Below are 27646 nucleotides of genomic sequence, written 5' to 3'. Positions count from 1 at the left end.
AGGGTAGATCAACAACAGATGCAATTTTCATTATAAGGCAGTTGATGGAAAAATACAGGAGTAAAGAAACAAACGCTCATATGGTATTCATTGATCTTGAGAAAGCATATGATAGAGTTCCTCGAGAGATTCTGTGGTGGGCACTCAATAAGAAAGGAGTCCCTGGTGAATATGTAAAGATTGTGAGGGATATGTATAAGGGAGTAACGACTAGTGTTAGGACAGGTGTGGGAGAGACTGATACATTTCATGTGAAAGTAGGATGGCACTAAGGCTCTGTGCTTAGCCCGTATTTATTCTCATTAGTTTTGGACCAGATAACAGCGAAACTACAGGGTAACATTCCATGGTGCTTAATGTATGCTGATGATGTCGTGTTAGTAGGAAATAGTGAAAGAGACTCGAAACAAAAACTGGAACAGTGGAGACAAGCTCTGGAGGAAAAAGGTTTAACACTTAGTAGGACAAAAGCAGAGTATTTGGAATGTTCATTTAAAGATGAAGCTACTACAAATAAAATGGTATCTTTGGATGGTGAAGTGATTGTGAAAAGCAATAGTTTTAAGTACCTAGGATCGGTATTACAGAGTAATGGAGAAATAGATGGAGATGCATGCAGTAGAATTAGGGCTAGATGGATGAAGTGGAAAGAAGCGAGTGGTGTGTTGTGTGACAGAAAAATTCCAATGAAGCTGAAGGGAGAATTCTATAAAACAGCCATAAGACCGGCTATGATGTACGGAACTGAATGTTGGGCAGTGAAAAAGAAGGAGGAACAACGAATTTATGTGGCGGAAATGAGAATGCTTAGATGGATGAGTGGAGTGACAAAGAAGGAAAAAATTAGAAATGAGTATATTAGGGGAAGTCTAGGTGTGGCACCAATTGATGCCAAAATGAGAGCATAGGTTAAGATGGTTTGGTCATGTTCAACGTCGAGACTTTAATCACCCAATACGAAGAATAGCTGAAGTGCAGATTCCTGGAAGGAGTAGGAGAGGAAGACCTGGGGGAGACGATAAGGCAGGACATGTTGGTAAAGGGGATTAACATTGATATGACCCAAGATAGAATTGTGTGGAGAAATGCAATTAGGGAAGCCGACCCCGCATAGGGATAAGGCAAAGAGAATGATGATGATCAGTATTTCGGGTATATGCTTATTCAGGGCCGTCTTAAGTATACACGGCGCCGTAGTGCAAGACTCATCTTTGCGCCCCCTTTTCTCAGAAGATTATATAGGTTATAGGTACGCTAAAATTAAAACTAATTATGTTTGCTTTTTTATTTATAATATTTCAAAAAAACATGGTTTCAGTATTCAAAAAATATCAATTTTATATAACAATAATATAACAATATAAAGATCAATCTTATAACAATATAAAAAAAAAATTGAAAAAATCCAACACATTCGCCAAAGAAAAGCGTGGCGCGTCTTCATCGAATAAACGGTTTTCGCACCACTATTTTCTTTATAACGAATATGTTAGATTTTTTCAATTTTTTTTATTTTTTGCTTTTTAGTTGATTTTTTTATAATATGTTTAATTTTAGTCACTCGTAACTAAAGAAAAGCGTTTCTTAAAAATATTTTTTTTCATATTTTTTTATTTTTTAATTTTTAGTCTTACATTTTTCAAACATTAAAATATATCGTCATGTTTATTAAAATATGTATAAAACATATGATGTACTAACATGAAAAGTAGTCGGAATCGGCAAACAATTTGAAACTTTATTGTTCATTTATGAAGCATAACGTAAACAATTAATGTAACAAGTGAAATTATGTATAGTTCATATAATTAGCTACAATCTGTAAAAGTTTCAAGTTTCTTCATTGTAAAAAACAAGAGAATTTAAGCATTTTCCGTTAAAATCGTTTTTTATTTAAACAATAAACAAAAAAAATTTTTATTTATTCGTGTATTGTTCTCAAGAATGCATATTATGTCTGCAAATTTTTAGTCATTTGAATTGAAGAAAAGGCAGTCAAATTAACGTCCAAAGATTTGACCCAAACGATTGAACTAAAGAAAAGCGTTTAATAAAAGATCAATCTTATAATCAATATTATAACACTATACATACTTATATCAAAGTCTACTGTTCTAGCTTTTTAAGTTGGCAAAGGTTTTTATTACTACGCACGGTGATATCTATTTTTATTTGCTTTTCTTTACCTATTAAAGCCATGTTTGTTCATTTGTCTTGACCCATTGTTGAGCTCAGACCGCCTAAAAAAACAGATGGCCACAAAAATACCTAGAAAAATTAAATTAACTGTCTACAAAACTGTCCAAGACGAATTAATATATGGAGGCATAAAAGAATAAGGTTTTTGGCGCAGGCGTTACAACTTCGAGTTGTATAGAAGTTTTGGAGAACCTGACGTACAATTCATTAAGGTAGACACCTTTGATTGATAGGTCATGTAATCAGGCGAGAGGAAGATGCCATAGTCAGAAAAGTTTTTGACCAAAGAGGGCCGATAGGACAACGAGCAAGAGGAAGAAGACCGATACTTAGGTACCAAGACAACTTAGAAAATGATTTAAAATCTATTAGAATTAGAGCATGGAGAAGAATTGTTAGAGACAGGGGCGAATGGAGGATTGTTCTGAAGAAGGCTTTGGCTCATAAAGAGCTGTAACGCCACTGATGATGATACGTTTTAAAGTAGAGGATTAGTTAATTCGATTATATGAAATCAACTTTTATCCCAAGAATACCTGTCAGAAAAATCAGAGCATGTGATTTGTTTTTAAAAAGACAAACACAAGCAACAAATCTTTTTTTAACATTAGGTTTGTTCTAGCAAACAGTCAAACTAGTCAGAAACCGTCAGCAAACAGTTGGTCAGTGAGAGAACATAATACAGTCACCAGTGCTATCCCCTCTACTCGCGCTGGTCGACTATTCGCTGATGGTTTCAAACCGTTTGAAACTGATGCTAGAACAAACCTATTATTATCTTTTAGTTCATATTTACTAACGGTTTTTGCTGTAAATTTTTAACTGCTTGGATTAACATAAAATTTGTCATACACATAGCTAATATAGGTATGTCAAAGAAAATTAGTGATATTGTGCTGATGTGTGTTTTTGCCCTGCGGGTGAGTCTCACCCGTATATGGTGAACAAATATACATTCGTTCAAAATAAGTCCGGAATTCAATAAACTGATTAATTCTAATCAACTTTTGTTCTAAAGAGTTTTTTCACTTCACAAGTTAATACTTTTGAGTTATTTGCGAGTGAATACGTATGTTCATTTTTCAATAAAAAAAAAACACGTTTTTAGACGCAGCTTTTTGCAAATAACTCAAAAAGTATTTTATCGAAAAAAAAATATTCTTAGCAAAAATATAGGTCTAATGAAAAAGTGAAAAAAATGGTGTATATACGAATTTTTAGACGTAGTAGAAGTAGAATTGCAGCTAATGAAAAGTAATTTCTTATTCGTCAAATTCCAAATCGAATATTATCAATCGTGAATTTGCACTTTTCGGGGAAAATTTTTAAACTGTTTAAAACAATTTTGGTTTTTTGAAAAAGTTTCTAGTATCAAAAATAGGTAAGTAAGTTAAACTCAAAATAAAGTTGATCCCCTTTTTTTAGTAAAAAAAATCATAAAAATCACCTAATTAGCATAAATCTGAAATAAATTAATAATATAAAAGTAACATAAAAACATTATCAAGTCTTCTTCACTTTATATAAAGTTACAAATTTAAATACTCTGTAGTATTTAAATAAAAAAAGTATTCAAATTTTGTAATACTGCCCATCTCTGATAACAAGTTAAAAAATATGAAGTTCATTATATCATGGATAAAGGGACACGCAGGCATTAGGGGTAACGAAATAGTAGACAGGCTAGCCAAATCCGCCCTAGAAATAGGCGAAGAACTTCCCATGAACTTACTACCCATTTCGGATATTGATATTATTAGTAGACGACACCAAAAAGAAAATTGGCAAAGGTATTATCGAAATACGAGAACTGGTAGTAATTACAAACAAATGCGACCTGAAATTCCCATTAAAAGATGGTTTCATTCTGTATCAAATCGCCATTTCATAAGAGTTATAAATAGATTGAGATGTAATCATGCTCTTACCCCCCTTCATATGTACAGTCTGGGTCTCACAGAGTCACCTAACTGTGAGTGGAAAAGAAGGTAATCTACTACATATTCTCCTCGAATGTTCACATCAATCAGTAAATATAGTCTGTTCGCTAAACTCAGACGCAACTTTCTAGATATTTTAGTCGGTAATTTTGCCAATTTTAGTAAAATTGGCAAAAAATAATTACTAAATAGTTAATAATAACTAAATAGTTACTAATTTTGCCAATTTTTGCAAAATTGGCTAAAAACAAAAAAAATATCGACTAAAATATCTAGCCAGTTGCGTCTGAGTTTAGCGAACCGACTATATAAACAAATTTTATGATAATCTTAATATATTAAAAATTCCACTTCCCGTCTACCTGAACAATTTGATATTTTCTGAAGATATTAATATATTAAAAACAATTTACGAACATATCAAAAATTGTAAATATAGATTGTAGCAATAAAATTTACCCTGTATTTAAGAAATTTTGTTAAAACAAAGCAGGCATGTTTGTTAAAACAAAACAAACATGTTTGTTTTGTTGTTATTTTGTTTTAAATCCTGTAGATTTAAGTAATTATTGTATATTATAATTGAAAAAAGAAAAGAACAAAAAAAAAGAGAAAAAGAAAAGAAAAAAACAGAAAAAAGAAAAAAAAAAAACAGAAAAAATAAAAAAAAGAAAAAAAAAACAAAAAACTAAGAAGATGTAAACCTCCGCGAGGATGAATCGGGTTTACGTCTTAGCGTAGTAAAAAAAAAACAATTTATAAAAAAAACCAATAAAAAAAATTCATAAAAAAAAACAAATTAACAATATAAAAAAAATGCAAAAAAATACAAAAAAAATTACAAAAAAAAATAAAAATTTACAAAAAAAAATGAACAACCAAAACAGAGTATTATTTAGATAATAATTGTAGATAATAATGTTAGTTTGTTATGTATTTAGAGTTAGAAATACAAAAAAAATTCCTCTGATTGAAAAATCTAATTTGTTTGTTTTTAAAATAACAAAATGTCTGGCTAATTGGCTCGGCCAAGGCCATCATTCATTAAAAAAAAAAAAGTTCATATAGGCAATACAAATTACACGTGTAGTAGAGTCAAATGCCCTCATTGACTGCACGTGCTACTACTAACTAAATGGAAGATGGAAGTGGAAAGAAGAATTTGAAGGAGGTTGAGGTTATGTCATTGTGATTTGAAGTTTGAACAGATTTGAAAATATTTATGTATTATATTTTTTTTTAAATTAAGATATTTTCGTAAGTATCATTTGAATATCCATTGCTATTTGAGAATAATGTATATTTTATTTGCGATTTTAGAAGATGATGCGATATGAGGAAGAGAACGAAAAACTTGCAGATACATCTCCTTGTGCAGGAGTTAGAGCCGATTTGAAGATGTGTTTATTGGAAAGCGATTGTTGCAAAATAGTAAGCATGTTTAATCTCAAACTACTCAAACAATTTTGAAGCTTGTCACACATGGGGAGCTGTACTATATGTATACAGTTCGTAAATCGTACAGTTGGACATAGGAAATATACATTGAGATAATTGTGGCAACTGCGCTAATCTGTATTAGTTGAAGCTTCTGGACCTCGATTTTGACCCTTCGCTTCGTTATCGATCATTCGATATCTGTACACTAAACAGATACTAAGTGAATACATTCGATAACTAAGCGAAGGGTCAAAAATAGAGCACCTGTTCGAGTACCAGTTTTGGACTGGTGCAATAGAGCTGTTAGAATGAATAGAATCAGTGAGTTTGGAAGCAAGGCTGTCCATAAATAAATCAAAAACAAAGATTATGATTAATGAGTTAATAGTTTTATTTTACTTTTTAAAATATTCTTTATTTAAAAACTAACTTTAAAATTAAACAGAAAAAGTTTCCCATTCCCTTATTGTCCAAACCATATTGTCATCGAGAGAGCACAGTTGCCATAACTGTCTCAATGTATATTCCCTAAGTCCAACAGAACAATTTACGTACTGTATCATCATCATCATCATAAGTGGCTCGACAATCTCTTGTGCTGGATTAGAAACTCTTCTGACCACTGACCTCCAATTTGTACTTTAGCTTTCACTACGTCGTATGTACTTTTGATAATATTGATTAATTCTGTGGGTACTTCCAAGTCCTGTAAGCATTTCCAGATCTTCTCTCTATCTATTGAATCAAAGGCAGCTTTCAAGTTTATGAATGTTAGGAACAACTCTTCTTCTATTTTTCTCTCTATCAGTCTCCTTAAATTTAATATATTATCATTAGTCTGTCTTCCAGGTCTGAATGCTCCTTGTTCTTCTTCCAGATTTAGTTCTACATATTCTCTTTTTCAATATTTTTGAGTATATTTTATAAGTTACTTGAACTAGGCAGGTTGCTCTATAGTTGTCACAAAGAGTTTCCTCGCCCTTCTTATATATTGGTAGTATTAAATTGTTTTCCCAATCTTTTGGGATCCTTTTCACCTTCCATGCATATTTGCATATTGTCCACAGCCAGTTTTTGCCTTTTTCTCCCAAGTATTTCATCATTTCTGATGCAATTTCATCCTCCCCTGGAGCTTTACCTTTCTTCAATTTTCGTATCGCTTCTACCAGTTCTTCTCTTGAAATCTCCATTAATTGCGCCCCCATGCCATTTGTTTCTCCCAGCCTTTTGTGCGGTGTACTTCCAAATTTTTTTTCATAGTGTTGCTTCTTTATTTATTTCCTTTATCTTTTATTGCTTTCATTTCTTTTTTCTTACTTGTTCTTAATTTTCTTATCCTAATCCAAAACGATTTATTGTTTACTATGTACCCACTTTTCGTTTATATCTTCTCCAACTTTCTTTTTCGCTTCTTTCACCACTGCTTTTGCTACATTTCTTTTCAATTAAATTCTTTATTCAAATAGAAATCCTACTAACAATAAATATAAAATTTGCTTAATTATGTATGCTCTTTTCTATATCTGTACCGTAGAGGTAAAGGGTAGTATATCCATCTAGCGAAGTTTTGAGATAATGGGGAAATAAGATGAATTCCAGAAAATTATTGCAATCATTCTTAATCTGAAGACATATGAAATTATAGTACATATTTAAAAAATAAGTTTCATAAAAAAATATTGAGAATTAAACGATTTATGCGCCATCTACTGGCACCGTGAAAATAAAAACATGGCCCCACTGCTGCAGTGATTGGGACTAATAGAGATTCTAAAACATAAAATTTCAAAGTGACTATTGAAATATAAGTTATTTCATATACCATCAACTAGGGGTTTTTTGATCAGATAAAAAATGTCAATTTGGCGGTTTTTGAAACTGAAAATATTTCAGCTAATTTAAAATTTTTTTTCAACACTTCATTATTTTTCCAAATTTTAATGTTTTTAAAAAATCCTAGTTGATGGTATGCAACAACTACACTATTGAACCTTCACATCTGGGCACCTTCACATATCTGGGCACAGAAATCAATCAGAAGAATTCCGTAAGTAGCGAAATTAATGCACGTATTTCCAGTGGAAATCGTGCATACTATGCTAATAAAAGATTGATGACATCGAAATTATTAGACAAAAGAATCAAAATGACTATCTACAGAACTTTGATTAGACCCATAGTAACCTATGGTTGTGAAACCTGGGTAATGACGAAAAAAGATGAAGCCCAACTCAGGACATTCGAGAGAAAGATACTGAGAAAATAAAAAACTGAAAACGTTTGTTTTCTATACTTCCACAAAATTTATTATATCTAAGTGACTACAGCTGTTTCGGCGGAGTGCCTTTCTCAAGTAATATAGTTTACAATGTGTTTGCCTTTTTAATCTTCAACTGAAGAGGTTGAGGAGTGGGGAGCTGTTTGTCTCGAGTTGGTCATTCAGAATTATATCTGTATTTTTCAGTTTATTAATTTCCATAGATTCTAAAAAAGATAGCTTAAGGCCTTTATTTTGAATATGTAGAATTTTAAACTCTTCATTGAAAGAATGATTATGATCTAGAAGGTGAAGTGCGTATGTAGAAGTGTCTGTTTTTCTATTGTTGAATGCCCTTTTGTGTTCTGCTATCCGTTTGTCAAAAGTTCTGCCAGTTTGACCGATGTACGTTTTCGGACAGTCACCACAAGTTAGTTTGTACACACCATTCTGTAGTTGCTTTCTCTTTCGGCTTTTATTGTTCTTAATATATTTGCTTAAGTTGTTGTTAGTTCTGAAAGCTGGTGTTATTCCTTTCTTTTTTATGTATCTGGCTATTGTTGTTGTTATCTTGCCAGTATATGTGAGAGAGCAGAAGGTACTGGGTTCTTTCTGTGGTGGTGGATACACTAATTTCAGGGCTTTCTTATGGAGTTTTTGGTTTAAAATTTTGTTAACTGTTTGTTCGTTATAGCCGTTGTTTACTGCTATTTGTTTAATTATGTTTAGTTCTATTTCGAAGTTATTTTTTGTCATGGGAATTTCTGTCAGTCTATGTATCATGCTATGGTAGGCTGCTAATTTGTGTTGCCCATGACAAAAAATAACTTCGAAATAGAACTAAACATAATTAAACAAATAGCAGTAAACAACGGCTATAACGAACAAACAGTTAACAAAATTTTAAACCAAAAACTCCATAAGAAAGCCCTGAAATTAGTGTATCCACCACCACAGAAAGAACCCAGTACCTTCTGCTCTCTCACATATACTGGCAAGATAACAACAACAATAGCCAGATATATAAAAAAGAAAGGAATAACACCAGCTTTCAGAACTAACAACAACTTAAGCAAATATATTAAGAACAATAAAAGCCGAAAGAGAAAGCAACTACAGAGTGGTGTGTCCAAACTAACTTGTGGTGACTGTCCGAAAACGTACATCGGTCAAACTGGCAGAACTTTTGACAAACGGATAGCAGAACACAAAAGGGCATTCAACAATAGAAAAACAGACACTTCTACATACGCACTTCACCTTCTAGATCATAATCATTCTTTCAATGAAGAGTTTAAAATTCTACATATTCAAAATAAAGGCCTTAAGCTATCTTTTTTAGAATCTATGGAAATTAATAAACTGAAAAATACAGATATAATTCTGAATGACCAACTGGAGACAAACAGCTCCCCACTCCTCAACCTCTTCAGTTGAAGATTAAAAAGGCAAACACATTGTAAACTATATCACTTGAGAAAGGCACTCCGCCGAAACAGCTGTAGTCACTTAGATATAATAAATTTTGTGGAAGTATAGAAAACAAACGTTTTCAGTTTTTTATTGTTAGATAAAATGAACTTCCATCAAGTAACGGTCGAATCCATCAATTATATACTGAGAAAAGTATATGACCCGGTGCAAGAGGAAGACGGCACATGGAAAATCAGGAGAAACGACGAGGTTAATGAACTGAATGAAGGGTATGACACTGTAAGATTTGTGAAAAGTCAAAGACTGTCATGGCTGGGACATGTTCAGCGACAAGAAGCCGGTGGAAAGGCGGAAGAAAGGAAGACCCAGGACAAGTTTAAACAGAAAAACGTTATACCAGTATAGATACACAGTAAATGTGCTCTTAGAATTTATCAATTTTTAAGTGGTTTTAAATTAGAAAAAATACCGAAGTTTTGCATCAAAATAATCCTTAAGGATTTATCTAATTGAAAATTATAAAGTTACAATAATAAATTTAATGGTTTAGTTGTAAAATTGCATTTAACACCAAAATGTAATTAGTTGTTGATAAAAAGAGACTTTTTTCCACTTAAAAAGTTAATGTGTTTTGGTGACCAGTGGTGGAGTGTTCTTTGAATTCAACAAAGGATCTAATTGTTAAAACTTAAAAATGGCTGGAATATGTTATAAGTGTCAGACTTCATGTAATTATAAAGAAGTCAAAAATGAGATGTTTGGATGCCCATGTGATTTATGCAAAAGAGTAATTTGTAAATCTTGCTCTGGCTTATCAGCTTCTGAAGTAAGAGTTGTAGTTATGTCTAATAGAATAATGCCTTTCTTTTGCCCTTCATGTAGGGATGCTTTAAACATACCTGCCCTTATAAAAAAAGTTAATGATCTGGAATTAGAACTCCAAAATTTCTCATCAAGACTTAATTGCAAAATCACAACTTTAGAGCAAAGGATACTAAGAATGGAGATTTACGAAGCTGATAAAGTAACTCAAAGTTCCAAATTAACTGTTTCAAATTCTGATCATGTGAAATCAACTGACACTGGTAATCATTATGAATCGTTTATAAGTGAATATAGTGAACGTCGTAAACGTGAAAATAACCTTATGTTGTTCAGTGTTCACGAATCTGCCGAAGATTTAAAAACAGTTGAAGAATTACTTTCAGGTTTTACTGAAGTATCCATAAAAAAGTTGTTTCGTGTTGGAAAGCAAGGAAATAGGCCTCGACCAATTAAAGCAATTCTGGACAGTTCTGCTAGTGTTATTCGTGTACTAAAAAACCGAAGTCAATTACCTTCAAATATTAGAGTTAGCTCCGATCTTACTATCAGTCAGCGAAATTATTTAAATGAACTTAGGAAGGAACTGGAAATAAAAAAAAGTGCTGGTGAAACAAATCTGACTATCAAGTATGTACATGGAATTCCTAAAATTTTACCTATTAAAGAAAAAAACTAATCTGTAGGGATAAATCTAATTTAAATCATTCAAAGCTATCTGTTTATTTTCATAATGTGGGAGGCATGCGTATGAAGTTGATAGATTTTAGTCTAAGTGTATTATGCTCGAGTTATGATGTTATTATACTTGTTGAAACATGGTTGACAAATAGCTATTCTGATTCAGAATTGGGCTTGGATTCTGATTATAATATCTTTCGAGCAGATCGTGATAATTTTGATCATTTTAAAGATAAGGGAAGAGGTGGCGGTGTCCTTATAGCCGTTAAGAAAAAGTTTAACAGTTTTGCTCTATCTATACCTCATACTAAAGTTGAACAAATTTTTGTACTAGTTAATATTGGAACAGAGAAAGTTATTTTTGGCTCTGTGTACATACCGCCACGGTCTGATCATGAAATATACGAAGATCATTGTAATGTCCTTGATTTTATATTAATGAACAATAACTACTCTAAGGTTTTTATTTCTGGTGACTTTAATCTTCCGAATGTTACGTGGACAAACGATAATTTAGGAGTTAGTTTATTGAAATATCCACCAAATTCACCAGCTTTACATATGGTCAATTGCTATAGTTTTTACAACCTTTTTCAAAATAATTTTGTGTCCAATAGTAGAAATGTAATTTTAGACTTAATCTTTTCTAATTGTAACGAGTTGAGTGTTGTAAATGCTGCTGATTTAATTTTTCCTAACTCGCTTAACCACAATGGTGTAACATTTGATGTTAATATAATAAATAACAGTGATCCTTTAAAGTACGCAGAGTCATATTATGATTTTAAAAACGGTGATTATATTGGTATGAACTTTTTCTTGTCGGAAATAAATTGGGATTCACTAAAGGCTTTGAATATTGAAGACGCTGTGTCTAAATTTTACGATATTGTCAATCATGCAATAAATTCTTATGTTCCTAAAAAAGTATGTAAGACAAGTACATTTCCAATTTGGTTTAGCCCGGAGTTAAAACGACTAATAATAGAAAAGAAAAAATATCATAAAAAGTATAAGATGTTCAACAATTATGATGATTTTATTATTTTTCATAACTTACGATCTGAATGTAGTACACTGAGTAGAGATTGTTATAATTTATATGTTAGAGATTCTGAATTTAGAATTAATAATGACCCACGCACTTTTTGGAAATATATAAACAGTCGCAAAAAAAATTATGATGTACCTTGCCATTTATATTTAGGAGATGATCAAAGTAGTTCTGGGGAGGAAGCTGTGAATTTATTTGCCAAATTTTTTTCTACAGTGTTCACTGACCATAATACTACCCCCCCCCCCCACAATATCAATTTGAAAATGCTGGTAACATGAGTTCATGCTCTTTTAACATAAATACTATTTTGAGAGTATTCACAATTTGGCTCCTAAACTAAATTTTGGCCCTGATGGCATTCCTAACTATCTATTAAAACAATGTGTTTGTACTATCTAAGCCATTGTGTATACTCTTTAATAAATCTTTGCAAGAAGGGGTTTTCCCTGATTGCTGGAAACGAAGTTACGTAAAACCTATATTTAAATCTGGTTCAAAGTCAAATGTGGAAAACTACAGAGCAGTTTGTACTATATCAGCAATTCCAAAATTATTAGATTATTTAGTTACTAAGCAGCTTACTTGTGAATTCAGCAGTATTCTGGTGAATGAACAACACGGTTTTGTACAGGGTAAATCTACAGTAACTAATTTACTTCTTTATCAGAATGACATTGTTATTGCTTTGGAGAACAAATTACAAGTAGATTCCATCTATACTGATTTTTCTAAAGCATTCGATAAGGTCAATCATAATATCTTACTTGCAAAACTTACAGCATACGGTGTTTCTGGAAGTCTCTTTGATTGAATGCAAAGTTACCTGACTAATCGAAGTTTAAGTGTAAAAATAGGATGTTTTCTTTCTAATGCTTTTACAGCTACATCTGGAGTACCGCAAGGTTCCCACTGTGGCCCCCTTCTATTTAATCTGTTCTTGAATGATGTTCACTCTATTTTTGAGGAAGTTAACTTTTTGATGTTTGCTGATGATGTTAAAATATATAAGACTGTCAATAATGAGGATAACATTTTTCAGCTTCAGTCACAAGTAAATGATTTTTATGAGTGGTGTGGTAGAAATGATATGGAACTTAATATTAATAAATGCTTTTTAATAACTTTTGCTAGATCCCATTCGCCTATTCACCATCAATATTTTATTAATAATACTCCTGTCACACGTGTGAACGAAATTCGGGATTTGGGTATAATATTTGATTGTAAATTAACATTTTACTCTCACATTGACCATACTGTTTCGAAAGCATTTAAGATGTTGGGTTTTGTATTGCGTTCATCAAAAGATTTGTCAATTCACACAATAAAAATCTTATATTGCAGTATCGTGAGATCAATTATTGAATATGGTTCTATTATCTGGTCACCTAGTTATGCATATCAAATCCTAAATATTGAAAAGGTTCAAAACAAATTTTTACGTTTCGCAGCTTTTAAGATGGGTTTAACAGTTAGAAATTATACTTATGATAATATATTAAAGAGATTAAATTTACAAACTCTTGAACGCAGAAGAGTCATGTTGGATATTTGTTGTCTTCGCAAAATTATCTCTGGTGTTATTAACTCCGAAGAATTGATAAGTCTTGTATACTTTAATATACCTGCTAGATTGACACGAAATCCACAAATATTCAAGGAACAACGACATGCTACAAATTATGGTCAATATGCACCAGTTAGTAGATTGGCCCTGTATGGAAACAAGTTTAGTCATGTAATAGATCTGTTTGGTTCTTCAGTTTCCTCTATTAAACAAGAACGCGGGCGTCTTGAATTTTGAATTTAAAAATTAAATAGATTTAACTGTTATAGTTAATTTAGTTGTTTTCATCATTTACAAATAATTTATATTCTTTTTTATTTTTTGTTTGTGTTTTATAGTTGTAGTTTTACATGTATCTAAATTTTATATTTTCATTATTATGACAAAAGCTCTGCTTTATTGTATTTTGTATGTATTGGGTTTATCCCGTTAATAAATAAATAAATAAATAAAGATGGTTGGACGACGTGGAAGACGACCTGAAAACCATTAATATAAGATAATGGAGGAGAAGGGTATGGTGGCTCCCGCCTTCTGAGCCACCCTGGATACTGAGGGGTGGTTACCCCGACTATGAGGGTTGATGTAGTAAATATAGTTCGTTGTTAAGACATTTATTTACACGTTAAATATATCACAGAAAATAACTGGTGGTATATTATTTACTTGAAATCGATGTTACCCCGTCGAATCTCAACTGCTCATTGATTTATCTGTTCTCGTAAAAATATAATTAAAGTCGGTTATTGTTTATTTACTGTTTTGGTAAGCCGAGGTGACCGTGATTTAAAGTGCTGACTGTTAATAAACACCCACTGAATATTATTGCAACTCGACCTTGTATCAAATACTAGCATGCAAAACTAGGTTACTCGTATTTATTAAACAAACATTACCACGGGCATTTAATTATTAAAAGGTTTATTTGTAATATGATGTTTATTGAGATGCTGTGTATCCCAATTCAAGGGCACAAGCGAGATCTGAATGGAGGGACGTAGCCAGACAGGCAAAGACCCATCCAGGGTTATGATGCCAAAAGAAGAAGAAGAAGAAGTTGATGGTATGGGAAATAACTTATAATTCAAAAATCACTTTGAAATTTTATGTTTCAGGATCTCTATTAGTCCCAATCACTGCAGCAGAGGAGCTATGTTTTTATTTTCACAGTGTCAGTAGATGGAGCATAAATCGTTTAATTTTCAATATTTTTTATGAAAATTGTTTTACATGTACTTCTTTTTATAATAAATGTTCATGCAAATTTTCAGAACAATTGGTACAGTACTTTATTACCATTACTAATACGAATTTTTTCAATGAGGAACTGCTTAATATGGTTGTTGTTCTAGGAGAGTATAACAAAAATGTGCTACTAGCAATAAGAATTTATTATCAGCAATTTCTTGTTAGATGACAACCAAGAAGAGAAACTTTTGAAAGTATACTAAAACGATTTCAACAGACTAGCTAGGTCGTACTAACATGGAGATCCTCAGTGACACTATACATGATTTAATTCATTTTATTTATTTACAATAGTTTTCGTTCGATCAGTTTTTTCTCGTTATCTAAGTGTCCAGTCCGTTGAAACCGTTCTAGTAAACTTTCAAAAGTTTTTCTTCTTGGTTGTCGTCTATCAGGGAATTGCTGAAGATAAATTCTTATTGCTGGTAGCACATTTTTGTTATACAGTTCTATAGTCTATTTTTAAACCAAGAGATGTAATTCAAATTTCCCGCGCCGTTAAGCTTGTTTGTAATTGGTCCAACCTCAGGCAAATTTACTCCACTGTTATCAAATTTTGACACTAATGACATTTATAAAATTTTGACATTACTGGCATTTCATAGGTTAATTTATTTTCTGCTTTATTTCTTTAATTTTTAGATTTTTAGTCTGTCTTTATATAAAAACAATTGTTTTTAGAACACTTTAGCGACTTAGTATAATATAATATTTATACAGTCAAATGCCGATATGATCAACCAAAAAAGTAGATGTATTTGGTGATATTTCTAGTAACTTTCTTGGGTGTGAATTTGTCTTTTTAGTTTACTCCTCTTGGTTTAAAAATAAAGCTTAGTACAAAAATCATATTAACCAGTTCCTCATTAGAAAAATTCATATTATTTATGGTAAAAAAGTAAATGGAACTATAAAAATAATATAATAACAAATGTTTAAGTAAATTTAGAGTCATAGCCAACTAGGTAGAATATTGTATGTTTTTATAATATTTTACGCACCAACAACAAGCTTAACTTGGTACGTAGGTATTTGATATGTCATTCAATATTAATAAATTAAGGATCAGTCTAGATTAAACTGTAATTTTTTTCGAAAAATTATTTTTGATTGAATATTTTCACGGTCACGTAATAAAATTTCATGTAATTTTTGTTGCAATTAATGTTTGGCTTAAGGGATCACAAATAACTTACAAATTAAAGCAATTAAAGTATAGGGAATGCTTAACAAATAAAAAAGTACCATACAATATCATCTTCCTAAAATACTAAAATACAGGGTGTTCCATTTAAGAAAACTCCGAAAATACTAATTCTGAGTCTCGACCCTGTATACTAAAATTAAACATTTCGCTATATTAATAATGTTCCAGAATAGTAGACTATATTAAACATCGTTTGAACATAAATCGAAATTTTGATATCAAATCACTACAATTCTACAGGCTGTTAATATTGCTACGAAATTAACAAAACAACGTAATTATCTTTTAAACTACCTCGTATAATATTGCAAAACCCTATATTTTATGAAAGAAGGGATCGATAAGAATCCAAAAATCTAAAAATATACAGGGTGTTTTATTTAAAAAACATAAGTTTGTGTCACCCTGTCAATACAAATGCTCCTGTATATTTTAATATGTTTTTAAATTATGGTCCTATCTATTCCCCTACTTTTACCTAAATAACTTTTTTTCGTATCTCTTACGACAAATGAGTAATTGGACTTTGTCACACTAATGCCCCACCCTGTATGTACTGTTGTATTCCTGAAGACGCTTAATAGCCCGATCAAAGAACAATTTGACCCCAAAAAAAATAAAGGAAAGACGAAAATTTGGAAATAGGTAGTTGAAATTGTCTATTATTATATAAGAAAAAGTTTACAATTCTAAATCCCCTCCATTTTACAAAAATTGAGGGGAATACCCCCTCACGAAGGTGAAAAAAATACATTCAAAATAAGACTGGAATTGGATAAAATGACTAATTCTAAACAACTTTTGTTCTATAGGATTTTTTCATTAAGTCAATTCTATTCGAGTTATTTGCGAGTGAATATGTTCATGTTCAACAAAATAAAACTTGTTTTTGGACGGTTTTTCGGAGATAACTCAAAAAAGTAAGTATTTTAGCGAAAAAATATTCTTAACAAAAATATAGCTAATAAAAAATTGAAAAAAAATGGTGTATAGTATACATGAGGTCTGTAGACCCAGTAGAAGCAGAGTTGCAGCTAATAAAAAGGAGGTTCTTCTTCGTCAAATTCCAAATCGAGTATGTCAATGTGAAATAACCCAAAAACGGAGCACTTTTCGGAGAAAATTAATTTTAACTTTTTTAAAGTGTTTAAAAAAAAGGTTTATTTTTGTTTTCTAAAAAAACTTATAACATTAAAAGTAAGTGAGTTACGCTCAAAATATTGTTGGTCCCTCTTATTTTTTGGTAAAAAAATCTCGAAAATCGCCCCCTAATTAGCATCACAAATAAATTTTATCATTACCACTTCACAAGTTACTTTGTCTATGTATTATTTATACGATCTGTAATTTTCATCGGTTCAAATTGCTTCTTTTTGAAAAAGCTGTAGTTAAAATGGCTTGAACGAGTAACTAATCACGAGTTTAGGCAAATTTTGAACAACCATAGCGTAACCAATTTTTGTCTAACAAGAAAACAAAAATTCAAAAATATTGACAAAAGCAAAACGTACATTTTATTACTCTTTGAGATTTTTAGTATTACTAATAATTTTTAAGTTAATTCCATAAACAATTCCGATTTTTGTTTTTGTCAAAATTAAAAAAAAACTTTATTTTAAACCCAATTTTTTTTGAAAACTGAGCACTTCGAACCAATAAAACTTATAGATAATATAAACAATACATAAGTAAAGTAACTTGTGAAGCGGTAACGATTACTTTTATTTGAGAAGCTAATTAGGGGGTGATTTTTGCCATTTTTTACCAAAAAATAAAAGGGACCAAAAGTATTTTGAGCGTAACTCACTTACTTTTAATGTTATAAGTTTTTTTAATAAACAAAAATAAACCTTCTTTTAAACACTTTAAAAAAGTTGTAATGAATTTTCCCCGAAAAGTGCTCCGTTTTTTGATTATTTCACATTGAAATATTTGATTTGGAATTTGACGAAGAAGAACCTACTTTTCATTAGCTGCAACTCTGCTTCTACTGGGTCCGCAGACCTCACGCATAAACCATTTTTTATAAGCTATATGTTTACTAAGAATATTTTTTTCGCTAAAATACTTACTTTGTTGAGTTATCTCTGAAAAACCGTCCAAAAACATGTTTTTTTTTGGTTAAAAATGAACATATTCACTCGCCAATAACTCGAAAAGTATTGACTTAGTAAAACAACTCTATACACCAAAAGTATATTTTTTCACCCCCGAGAAAATATTTTTCACCTCTTATTTTCCAATTTTTGTAAAATGGAGGTGATGTAGAATTGTAAACTTTTTCTTATATAATAAAAGACAATGTCAACTACCTATTCCCAAATTTTCATCCTTCCTTTATTTTTTTAGAAGTTTTCGTAAAATTTTGTGTTCCCTGATCGAGCTATAAACTATAAATTAAAAATATAATTTTCCTCTTTTAGCAAAAGAGGACTCCCAGAGAATGTTTAAAAGCAAATGATGGTTCTGTTCCCACACAATGTCAAGTACTGAGAAATACTTTCTTTGAATGCAAAAGGTCACTGGTAAGTTTTACAATTAGGTACTATAACTATGTCCTTTTTTAAAAATACTTTTATTTCTTAACACGTCATTACATGCACCACGCTTTTTACATATGTACATGGAGTATAGGCCCTGCAGCAATTTGCCTCATTATACACTCGGGTGCAAAAAATCGATCCACTGAAAATTTGGTCATTTTTGATGTCTCGAATTTCCTAAACCTGTTGTCCGATTTAAGTGATTTTTTTTCCATGTTATAGCCTTATTCATTATCAATATCGCTGTAATAATATTGTTGCTAGACAGGTAAACTGTCATTGTATACCGAGTGTACGAATCAAACTGTTTTTTCCTCAAAATTCGCATTACCCTGTGGACTATTCTAGAGTTTATAAAATACTGGAATTAAAAACCAACTATAGCTTCAGATTTTCTTAACATTCTGTTTTTAGATTTATTCGCTTATGTTTGATAATAAAAAAGTTAAGTACTTTAACAACTTGGCATATTCGTCATCAGTACAGGGTGTTTTTAAATAAGTGCGACAAACTTTAAGGGGTAATTTTACACATGAAAATAATCCGCAAACGCTTCGTTTCCGAGATACGGGATGTTCAATTCTTTTTTACAAACTGACAATTTATTTATTACTTTAATACCAGTTAAGATATGCAACCCAAATTTGGTTGGTTTTAAGACGTAGTTATTGCACATTTTTTGACATACAATTAAGAATTTTATATTCACCATTGGCGTGCATACGGGTAATATGATCGGTCATAATACCCGTTTGCGCGCTAATGGTGAATATTAAATTCTTAATTGTATGTCAAAAAATGTGCAATAACTACGTCTTAAAACCAACCAAATTTGATTTGCATATCTTAACTGGTATTAAAGCAATAAATAAATTGTCAGTTTGTAAAAACTGTCATTATTTTCATGTGTAAAATTACCTCTTAAAGTTTGTCGCACGTATTTAAAAACACCCTGTACTGATGACGAACATGGCCAGTTATTAAAGTACCTAACTTTTTTATTATTCAACATAACCGAATGAATCTAAAAACAGAATGTTAAGAAAACCTGAGGCTATAGTTGGTTTTTAATTTCAGTATTTTATAAACTCTAGAATAGTCCACAGGGTGATGCGAATTTTAAGAAAAAACAGTTTGATTCGTACACTCGGTATACAATGACAGTTTACCTGTCTAGCAACAATATTATTACAGCGATATTGTTAATGAATAAGGCTATATCATGGTAAAAAATCACTTAAATCGGACAACAGGTTTAGGAAATTCGAAACATCAAAAATAACCAAATTTTCAGTGGATCGATTTTTTTGCACCCGAGTGTACTAAAGAGGCTTAAAATTAGCCAAATATTATTAAAATGTGTAAATTCTATTTCAAAAGTCTTTTAGCATTCCGAATTAAAATTGGTAATGTTTTCCTCTTGTGTTTCCTTTTATGTGACGAGAAAACGCTGTGACGCTGTACGCAGCCTACAGCGTCTATTGGAGACCACTGACTAAAATACGATTTATCATTTTAGTTGGACGCCAGGCAACGCTTCAGAGGCAGAAAAGGATATTGAATACAGTTTTTAGTTAGTTAAAAAGCATAGATTGCAGTGCAAGAGGTAATGGTGAGGTATATACAACATGCTTCAATGGAACAACCCAAATACCAGAAATCGACTACCATAAATTGTGTTTAGGTGAAATAAATCACTTCTAGTCTATATGTTAGTTTATGAAATTAGGAACTTACTTTTTTAAGGATATAGTTAGATTTATTGATAATACAAATAGAACTGAAGATATATTCTTATAACAATCCAACTGACACCTTGCATTGCATTTTGTTATTATTAGTTTGTAAATAAAATGTTAAGCATATATTTGCATTTTAATTATTGTTGAGTCCAGGGTTCTTTACCCGTGCGTCATTAATACCTGGCGAGATAAAACACGTACTTTTTATCTAGCATCATTGTCTTCCACGCATGAAACTAAAGACAAACCAGATACCGCCTGTTATTAAGTAAAGACACACGCTATTTTTATAAACGCTCTAGACTCAGTACATCGAAAAGAGATAGATACAAAAATGACGCTTTTCAGATTTTAATTACAATTTGTGACGTTTCTGGTTTGTTTACTTGTCACTGTCAGTTTGTTGGATTTTTTGCTGTTTTATTGTCCTGTTTTTGCATTTAGAAGATATTTATATTAAACAAACAGTTGTTTTCACAACCAATTTTATTCGCTCCCAGCGTTAACAAAGTGTCAAAGCAAAATCGACCGACCTGCTCATGGTGGCGGTTGCTTGATTATTTGTAAGGACGCTTTATTGTATGTTTAAATGGGACATTTAAAAAAATGCCGTATCACGTTATTTGTTGTGTTGTTCACTGTAAAAATACATGGAAAACGAGTGATGTGAAATACTTTTATTTTCCTCATTCCCAAAAAAATTAGATCAAAGGATAAAATTAATTAACGCTGTTATTGGCGGTGTGCAAGTACTTGGAAGGGGAAACGAGAAACGACCTTGCGCGAGTCGCGGAGAAATATTGCAACTATCTTAAATAATTCATATTGTCAAATTGACGTATATTTCATACCTTCTGTCAATGAAGCAGAAAAATTATATATTGCTCCACAATATTGATATAATATGCAATTATTATATAAAGGTAAATTTAATTAATTTTATTTTGCTTGCAGTACTGCATTTTAATAAATAATTTTATTTACTACATACAATTGTTGACGTTTTCATAACATAACCTGAATCTTATTTTTTCTTCTTATTATTTTTTGGACTATGGCCTTGACAATTATCCAGTAACCAGGACTAATATAATTGGCCAATATAATTAAAAGTGCGAATTTTAGTACAGAGCGTAGAAATAGGGGTCGCTTTGCCGAACTTGCACGGTCCCAATAAGGATGCAGTGAGGTTAACTTTTTCTATATATACAAAGGATGTGGCAATATACACATGATATATACATATTATTTACGTTTTTATAAGTTTTGTACATATTACATACACTTTTTAGATCTGATAAATCCGAATTAACTCCAAAAAGTACGGATACGGTATATCCTATATAACCTCACTATCGCAAATTGTCAATAAATCTTTATTAACGACAAAAAATATTTTTGTGGAACTATAATATAAAAGAATAACTAATGAATTCTAACAATTTGTATTCGTTTATTATCACTATAAAATAAAATATTCAAGTTTAACAAAATAATCCCATACTAAAACGTCCTTACAAAACTGACAGCGTGTCACGTGACTGTAAATTTCTGTAAATAGAGGGGAGACGCACGAAGCCAATACTGGAGTTTGAAATTTTATTGTAAGTATTTTATTTTACCATCAATTTACATAAAATTAACCTCATTCACAGTTAAGGAATGATTTTGGTTGGGTAAAAGTGAAATAAATAACAAAAAGAAAATATTTTATATTCAAATATTTATATTATAACAAATATTTAATGTCACTAATGATATTAAAATAATTTATTAAATTACTTCAAAAGTACCTGTAATTGTGCACCAAAATTTTAAGTTCTATTTATTTGATAACGTCAAATTTCAAAATCACTGTCACTTGCTGTTGCGTGGAATAGATTTCCAACTTATTTCGTATTCTTTAAATGATGACGCACGGGTAAAGAATCATAGACTCAAGTGTATCTCATACTCGCGCGCATTCTATCGATTATTTTGGATATTATGAACGCTAAAGGCCGATTCTCATTAGACGTGCAAGGAATCGGACCGGCAACGGCAAGGCACATGCTCGGCAAAGATTGTTTCCAAAAGAACGTCGCATGCAAAGCCAGTCGCTTGCCGGTGCCTAGAACGCATAGTGTGAATTACATCTCCTGAAGTGCATAAGATTTTATGTAAAATGTATCTTACCGAGCCGATGCCTTGTAGTCCAGAAAGCCACTGCGCATTCGCTAGGAAAAATATTCCGATTCGGATTTTTTGCACAATCTTACTCAAAAAGGACCCCTTTTAACAAATTTGCACGTTGCCAGGACCAAAAGTTGGTCAAAAAATTTTTAAACGTTTTTTTTTGTTTTTTCCTAAAATTTATTTTTTTTGCAAGGAACAAAGTTTTTTTTAGGTTTTTTTATCATTCCAAACAGTAAAGGTCTTTAGTGACTTTTCTCTAAACTTGATAGTTTTTGACATATAAGCGATTAAAAATTAAAATTTGAATGTTGCCAAGGTAGGTAGATATTCTTTAAACATCGATTGATGAAATCCCGAAGAGTTTTTTGCAATACAGTATTCAAAACTACTTTGTTTTTTAATCTCTAATCACGCGTGCGCGACACTATTTTCCACCGTTGCATGTGTACAATATGGTGCAAATGAAAGGAATAAATTCGTTATTTCGTAAACCGGCGACTTTAAGGAAAAAACCCGAAACAGGTTGATTTTTATTTTTAAGTTATGATTAGGGAGCGGATTTTATGCTAAATGCATATTGCTTGCATATTTCGCATATTTGAGAACTTTACCAAATTTTGCATATTTTTAAAGAAACGTACAGTGTCTATTTAGAAATATTTTTGCCCAAACGAAAAAATTCTAAAATTTTTTAATTCGACTCAAAATATTCCCGCGCCGCACATACTGTCATATCTTTTCGAGAACTACCTGAAGTCGGCTCATTCACTACCTTTTCAGTTTTTCTTAGAAAACACCCGATCTTTACCCACAAAGTGCGTATAGTACGCCGTCATAAAATTTTTGTAGGATGCTAAATACCCTATTGTTAAGAGATTGTTTACACCTTTAAACATCGTTTTACGATTCTCTATCGGAAATTTAAATATGAATTAAATCAGATCCCTTAAATTAGTAAAATTAGTAACCTTTAGTCGGTCAATGCGAATGTTTAGGTTTTGTGTAAAATAAGTACTTCTGTTTGTGAATAGTGCAATAAATATGCCAACAGATTCTAGACTGGTTTATTCTTGGATCAGAACCTATCCCCAGTGTAAACAGAAACAGTGTAAAAAGTATGTGTTGTCGTAGATATCATCTCAGCGAAAATTTTCGGTTACACAACACGTCGGGACAGAACTACATAAGGTAAAATGCAAGAAGATGAGCGAATCGAAAGTTTATCAGTTACCCATTGACAGTAGACAATCGTTGATTACTTCATCTAATGACAATATAAATTTAATAAGGATTTATGCGATGATTGGTGCAAACATACCTTTGAAAAAACTGGAAAATTCTATGTTTAAAAGTTTTTTGGAAATATATTCCAAGGAAAGTGTTCCAGATAAAAGTAGCTACATTGAGAAAAAATTACGTACTTACCTCAAATTTATAATGATACCATAAAAAAATCAAGAAGATACTGGAAAATCGATACATTTATTTTATTGTAAATAAATATGTGATTTCTCAAAATGCGCATTTTTTAAAATTATTGTGCATATCTTGCGCACATTTCGCAATTTTTTACTGCATATATAAGCGCATATTTCATCAAAATTGCTCGCATATAAATCCGCTCCCTAGTTATGATATTGTGGCATATATGGTATACTAGTGACGTCATCCGTCTGGGCGTGATGACGTAATCGATGATTTTTGTAAATGAGAATAGGGGTCGTGTATTAGCTCATTTGAAAGGTTCTTCAATTCTCTATTCAGTAATGTAAACATTTACACAATTATTTATATAGAGTGTCCAAAAATTTTTTATTAAATTAAATTATTTGACAAAAAAAGAAGTAGAAGAACACCCTGTATAAATAATTATATAAATGTTTATATTACTGAATAGAGAATTGAACAACCTTTCAAATGAGCTAGCACACGACCCCTATTCTCATTTAAAAAAATCATCGATTACGTCATCACGCCCAAATGGATGACGTCACTAGTATACCATATATGCCACAATATCATAACTTACAAATAAAAATCGACCTGTTTTGGGATTTTTCCTTAAAGCCGCCGGTTTACGAAATAACGAATTTATTCCTTTCATTTGCACCATACTGTCGGTGCAAAATAGTGTCGCGCACGCTTGATTATAAATTAAAAAACAAAGGAGTTTTGAATATTGTATTGCAAAAAACTCTTCGGTATTTCATCAATCGATGTTTATAGAATATCTACCTACCTTGGAAACATACAAATTTTCAGTGTTTCGCATAGTTTTTGAGGGTTAAAAATGGCCGATTTCGCAATTTTTCAATTTTTAATCGCTTATATGTCAAAAACTATCAACTTTAGAGAAATGTCACTACAGACCTTTTCTGTTTGGAATGATCCAAAAACCTAAAAGAACTTTGTTCCATGCAAAAATAATAATTTTTGGAAAAAAACAAAAGCTACTTAATGTAGCTTTTTAAATCAAATGTTTCCTTGACGGACTTCTTTTACTGGGCTTTGACCTACATATTTTTGTTAAATATTATCTTGGTGGTTAGCATGTACATTGTACGTGAGTATAACTGATAATTTTTTAACCGTAGTCAAAATTTCAATATCTTTGTATTATTTTATCAGGTTATATTCATTTTAGGTAAGCACTGATGATGACTGGTACTGGTAAACCAGTCGAAAACTATTTATGTGATTTTGATGTGGCCCTTTTGAGGGTTTTTAAATATACCTTTTATACAGGATTTTTTTTAACCTTTACTGGTGTTTATCTCAATATGTATACTCTCTGTACTCTTCAATTGTTTTTAGCTGAACTGAAAAAGAAGAAATAAAGGAGAGGATGTAGACATGTAGAGTGTGGGTGTCTTCATTTCTCAGTGCAAATAATTAGAGAAAAGAGAGAGAGAGAGAGAGAGAGAGAGAGAGAGAGAGAAACTTCAAAATTATCAGTCGCTTCATCATCTGATTTCCATTTACGCATTTTTGCATAAAATTTGATTTTTGAACATGTTCCACCAAGTCTATAGTTTGTTTTTAAACCAGGAGGAGTAAATTTAAAAGACAGATTCGCACCCAAGAAAGTCACTAAAAAAATCATTAAATCCATTTTCTTTTGGTTGATCATATTGACGTTCGATAATAATCCATACATATTATATTATATGTACTCATACGTCTCTAAATAGTTGTAAAAACAACTGTTTTTTTTAAATAAAAGTAGACTAAAAATCTAAAAGTTAAAGGAATAATACAGAAAACACAAAAAATCGCCGATGTAACTTAATTAACCTATGAAATGCCAGTTGTGTCAAAATTTCATAAATGTCACTACACCCATACCTCGCTTTACGGCCTAGATACGTTCCACGAAACATGGCTGCAAAGCGAAATGCCGTATAGCGAATCAATAATTATTATTCTAATACAAATTCATAAAAATTTGATGGGATCGGTTCCAAATTTGTTAAATATGGTTTATCGTTAAAAATGCATTTTATCTGTTTATTTTATTTAAATCAAAAAGACATACAAAAAAAAAGAATGTGTGTACTTTTGTACGCTCGTAAGAAGTTATACTTCTATTATATTAATTGTAACGAAAAAAATATACTTAACAGGTTATTTCTATTTTATTTAAATATTAAATTAACTTTCTTACCTACCAATTTTAAAATTTTTTTAATAAAACGATACCAAAAATTAAAAAAAAGATGAATATGAATCGTCCGGGATTTGAACCCAGGACCTCTCGATCTCTGGTCCAATGCTCTACCAACTACGCTATCGAGCCCTTGTAAGTGACGGCTCGGATATAATTACACATCACGGTGACAAATATATCAAAGTGAAGAATAAAAATAAATATTTTATTACCTTACGCCCGAGGAAGACAAATCCAAAGACACAAAAATTCCTATAATAAATAATACATTTACTAAAAACACCAATATATCCTTTTCATGAATTATTTGCGCTGATACATACCTACATATCATGAAAGATTAGCAACGAACTACATACTTTCTGTGTGCGCATGCGCCCGGCATTATAAAATTTCACTCTCGATCGTAAATAAGTATAACTTCAAAAAGCACATACACTGGTATATAAAATAATAATAATAGATTCCAAAATCCAAATATAATCTACAAACTTTAAGCTTTCTTGTTGGATCTCCATATAACGGGTAAATGACTTTTATTTAGTCCTATAATAGGCCTTGGATTTTCGGACAAATATATTAGAAGTTTTAGCTTAAAATCACCAGTGGCATTTGCACCAAGTAGCAAAGCTAATCGTTCTTTACACCATTTTATAACCAGGCGCAAATTTTTCGGTTTTTGAAATGTACGTGCGATCAGGCATTTGCTTCTAATAAAGTCCTGTTTCGTCTACGTTAAACACTTGTTCAGGTTTATAACCTAGGTACTGGAGAACTAAAAAATCTATACCTTTGGTAGAAAGTTATCTAAGTACGGTAAAGTACAGTGAAGTTATCTATAAAAGCCAAATTCCGCTTTACTACAGTGCAATGACAAAAACATTATTTTCTAACAAGGTTAAAACATGTTTTTTAAACTCACATTTACTGCCAAATATATTTGATATACTTATTAGAGAAAAATGGTCAAATTTTCAGTACATATTTACCGATGGGTCAAAAGACGCAAATGGAACGGGCTGTGCAGTATTCCACGAAAATAAAAATTACCATCATCAATATATAGCCTACCTATTGAATGCTCAATATACACAGCAAAAATGATAGCAGTAATGTTTGCTGTTCAGTATGTACTACTGAATCCAACTAGCAATTATGTTATATTTACTGACAGTAAAAGCGTGGTGGACAGATTAAGTAACATTCAAACAGTCAAACACATAAACCACATTGAATTGAATATACTTAAAACTCTGTTTGAAATTACACAATTAGGAGTAAATGTAACAATTGCTTGGATTAAGGGTCATTCGGGAATAAAAGGCAATGAAATAGTTTACAATTTTGCTAAATCAGCTTATGTAATCGGAGAAAAAATAAACAAAAATTTAATTCCGGCTTCAGATATTGATACTTTTAGCAGACAAAAACTTAAAAATAATTGGCAATTGCATTACAGAGAATGTAATACTGGCTCAAATTTTGCTCATTGTAACCCTAGGATATTCTCAAAAAGATGGTTTTACACAGAATATAACAGACATTTTATAAAGACCATTAATCGGCTGAGAGCCAATCATGTTCTTACGCCATATTACATGCATAGAATCGGCTTGTCAGATACTCCCAATTGTACTTGTGGCAAAATAGGAGATCTAACACATGTC

General features: G+C 31.3%; 1 protein-coding gene across 1 annotated transcript; it reads left to right on the top strand.

Moving 5' to 3' along the window:
* Nucleotides 1-5241: 5241 nt before the first annotated feature.
* LOC114339131 (cytochrome c oxidase assembly factor 5) lies at nucleotides 5242-20260 on the top strand. Its single transcript, XM_028289762.2, has 4 exons — nucleotides 5242-5396; nucleotides 5460-5570; nucleotides 18276-18377; nucleotides 19915-20260. Exons 2-4 carry the CDS (start codon nucleotides 5463-5465, stop codon nucleotides 19954-19956), a joined length of 252 nt encoding a protein of 83 aa, XP_028145563.1. The 5' UTR covers nucleotides 5242-5396; nucleotides 5460-5462; the 3' UTR covers nucleotides 19957-20260.
* The last annotated feature ends 7386 nt before the right edge of the window (nucleotides 20261-27646 follow it).

This window comes from Diabrotica virgifera, chromosome 6 (genome assembly GCF_917563875.1).
Source record: "Diabrotica virgifera virgifera chromosome 6, PGI_DIABVI_V3a".
Taxonomy (NCBI): domain Eukaryota; kingdom Metazoa; phylum Arthropoda; class Insecta; order Coleoptera; family Chrysomelidae; genus Diabrotica; species Diabrotica virgifera.
Note: the sequence above shows the minus strand (reverse complement) of the source record. Positions and strands in the feature narration are given on the sequence as shown.